The sequence below is a fragment of the Gavialis gangeticus genome, unplaced genomic scaffold (assembly GCF_001723915.1).
Source record: "Gavialis gangeticus isolate Ggan-Ray unplaced genomic scaffold, GavGan_comp1, whole genome shotgun sequence".
NCBI classification, from domain to species: domain Eukaryota; kingdom Metazoa; phylum Chordata; order Crocodylia; family Gavialidae; genus Gavialis; species Gavialis gangeticus.
In genome coordinates this window covers 60,143,789-60,146,667 of record NW_017729025.1, presented here as the reverse complement: position 1 = coordinate 60,146,667, position 2,879 = coordinate 60,143,789, and the positions used below count along the sequence as shown (strand labels likewise).

Below are 2,879 nucleotides of genomic sequence, written 5' to 3'. Positions count from 1 at the left end.
TATTACAAATATACCTGCATTACAGAAAGTACAATTTTTAACTGCTGCAGTGCTGCCATCTTGAGGAGAGGGCAGTGGTGAGAGGGAAAGGGAGAAACACATGGCACAAGTGGGATGTTTGGTCCATATTTGCAGAATGTGGAATTTCTGAGGGAGGAGGGGAAATATATCCTGTTGGCACGTGGAACAAAAAGCTCCTTAACCATTGCATTTTAGTACAAATTTCTTACTAATAGTAATGCCATCCACAGCCAAGTCATTCTGAGTTTCAAACAGTATCTCTTGCATCTAAGTTTGTGTCTTAGGGCTTGAAGTATTGAAGAAATCTCTTCATGCTTGAGGTCCACTGCTGCTTTGGGGGTTACCCATTTTACCTCTTTCTACTCCATGACCTGGAAATAGAACCCAGGAGTCATGACTCCTGTCTGCCTCTGCTCTAACCACTGAACCCACCATTCTGTGTGTCCATGTGGAGACACTGGGCTAGTTACTGTAATGCATTTGTGTATTACTGTACCACAGGCTGGAATCAAGGCACATCCTATCTTCATGTTAACACTTAAAGAAGATGATATCCAGTCAATATAACCTGAGAGAGACGTGGAGGAACAGCTTGACCATACACAGGGAGATAAAGGATGAAGCAATGCAGTGGAGATAGTAGTGAGACTCAGAAGTAAAAGAATTAACTTTAAATGTGGATGCATCCACAAAAACCTTATACAAAAAAAACCTTACTCCATAATGGCCATTTCATTTTACAACTATATTAATACATGGTAAGACACCACAATTTGCACAAACAACTTTTCATGGATGTACAGCAGTTGATGCCAAAGAGCAACAGAAAAAGAACTGCACTTTCTTGTACAGGCAAGGTCTAACATCAAACAAATTTTACTAGTTTCCCATTACTGATTTTTAAGCAAGTGGCCTGGTTTAGACTTAGGAACAAAGGTATTTAAAAGCAGGTTAGCTAATGTGTTAACACATTCTAACACGCACCACTTAATCCCCTAGTGTGGTTAAGATTTAACATATTCTAAAACCTGTTAGGCTGTTATCGATCTTAAGCTCTAACAAGTTTTTGCAGTGAAAATCAGTGGTTTGCCTCTATCTACACCTAACATCACACCTTTTTGCCTTAGAACGTGCAAAAGTCTTCTAGTTGCTGGCTGTATGCATTTCTGAAGACTATTTCCTTTTCAATGGATTTTGTGATGTCGCATTGGTCTTATTAACAAAAGAAATTCACTCAAGCACAAAGTAGGTATATTATTTTATTTCACAAAATTATGGAAATTACTTTCGTGAACACTAACATTTTACTTCAGATAGCCCTTCTGAATACTGCTTTATCCAAAAGATTTTTCCTCTAATCCACCAAAGTCACCAATGAAATGTAGCTTTGTGCAATGAAGTTAAAAGATTTTCATGGATGAAAAATGTAAATCCTCCTTTACAACAGAAGGAAATATATTTTTAGAATGCTACTTACAAAGCATTCACATTTTAAAGAAACAGCTTGGTTAACTTGAGATTGGTTTTAGCAGATAGTGACAAGAGTAAAATTTTTCAAAAATACCCAAAAGGGAGATGCACGCATGTTTTGGTTTCATTACCGAAGCCATTCCAGATGAACACTACTGAGATTAGAGTCTAAAATTTAAGAATCAGTTAAAAGAGATGAGAATTCTGAAAAGATTTCATCGAAGAAGCTGGTCAACCTCCTTGGATTTAGCTTCCTTAGTTTTTCTTAGTAGTGCTTGCTTAATTGCATTGATCTTCTCATCAAGTTCTGCCAATGAATAATTCTGCTACAAGAAGAAAAAAAAACAAATACCACACAATTTACATCTTGGAATTGCCAGAGACGCTTTCCAGCAAAATTTCAGATATTTTACTTCATGATGATTCAGTACCAAGATAAAAATACTTTCAGAAAGTTGTCTGAAACCTGAAGAATCTACGAACTACCTCTATTGGGAAGGGAAAAACAAAAATCACAGAACAAAGACAAAAATGTACAGCTGGAATGAACTTCAAGAGGTCATCTATTTCAGTGGTCTTCAACCTTTTTTCAAATGTGGACCTCTACAAAATTTTGAATAGAGGTGTAGACCCCTTCAGAAATTTTGAATGGAGGTGTGGACCCTTTTGAATTATAAGTAAATTATTCACATAATCTTGATTGATTAGTCATCTGCGGATCCCCCCAGGGTCTGCGGACCACAGTTTGAAAACTACTTATTTATTTACATCCCTCCTTTGTGGTAGAACTGAAGTATATCTAGTCTATTCCAGCAGATGTTTTAGAACAAAGTTTAACAGATTTTTAAATTAAAATATAGTGTTAAAAATTTGTACACTGAAACATGTCTGTGGCCACATGATTGGGAGACTGGTATCTGAAGGAAACTTAGTAACCCAACATTTATCTAACTGCACATATGAAGCAGTTACCTGGTTGTGCACTTTGATAATACTCCATTGAAAATGAGAATTTTATTTGAGGAAGTGGTTATAAGTAAACAAAACTTAATGTCACTTACGTGGGGTGGTTGAACCTTCCTCCTTTTGCCAGAAAAATTCTAGATTGAATAAATATCAACCAGACTTAGTACAGCATTTACTAAACACAAAGTAAAATCTACAGGGTCTATCATATCACTAAACAACAGAGGTGCACCAATACATCAGTCTGATATCAGACTGGTACCAATATGAACAAAATTGTCTATATCAGATATTGGCTCAATAGGACCAATAATTTCTGATACATGCCCATGCTGCGTGCAGCCACAGTACATCACGGAGCAGAGCCGGCAGCATGGCGAACTGCCTCCAGCTGGTAAATCAGAAGGGGAGGTGGGAGGGAA

General features: G+C 37.1%; 1 protein-coding gene across 6 annotated transcripts in view; it reads right to left on the bottom strand.

The window, feature by feature from the left end:
- Window positions 1-1,266: 1,266 nt before the first annotated feature.
- The window catches only part of MBIP (MAP3K12 binding inhibitory protein 1), an 18,136-nt gene continuing 16,523 nt past the window's right edge, over window positions 1,267-2,879 (bottom strand). For 3 of the 6 annotated variants that reach the window (XM_019518871.1, XM_019518878.1, XM_019518875.1), the window contains 2 exons: window positions 2,553-2,591; window positions 1,267-1,817 (listed from right to left, as the gene is read on the bottom strand). In XM_019518871.1, the coding sequence (XP_019374416.1) occupies window positions 1,707-1,817; window positions 2,553-2,591 (150 nt within the window). In that variant the 3' untranslated portion in view covers window positions 1,267-1,706. The remainder of the gene's footprint in view (window positions 1,818-2,552; window positions 2,592-2,879) is intronic. The other 3 variants (XM_019518873.1, XM_019518879.1, XM_019518874.1) reach the window with 2 other exon arrangements.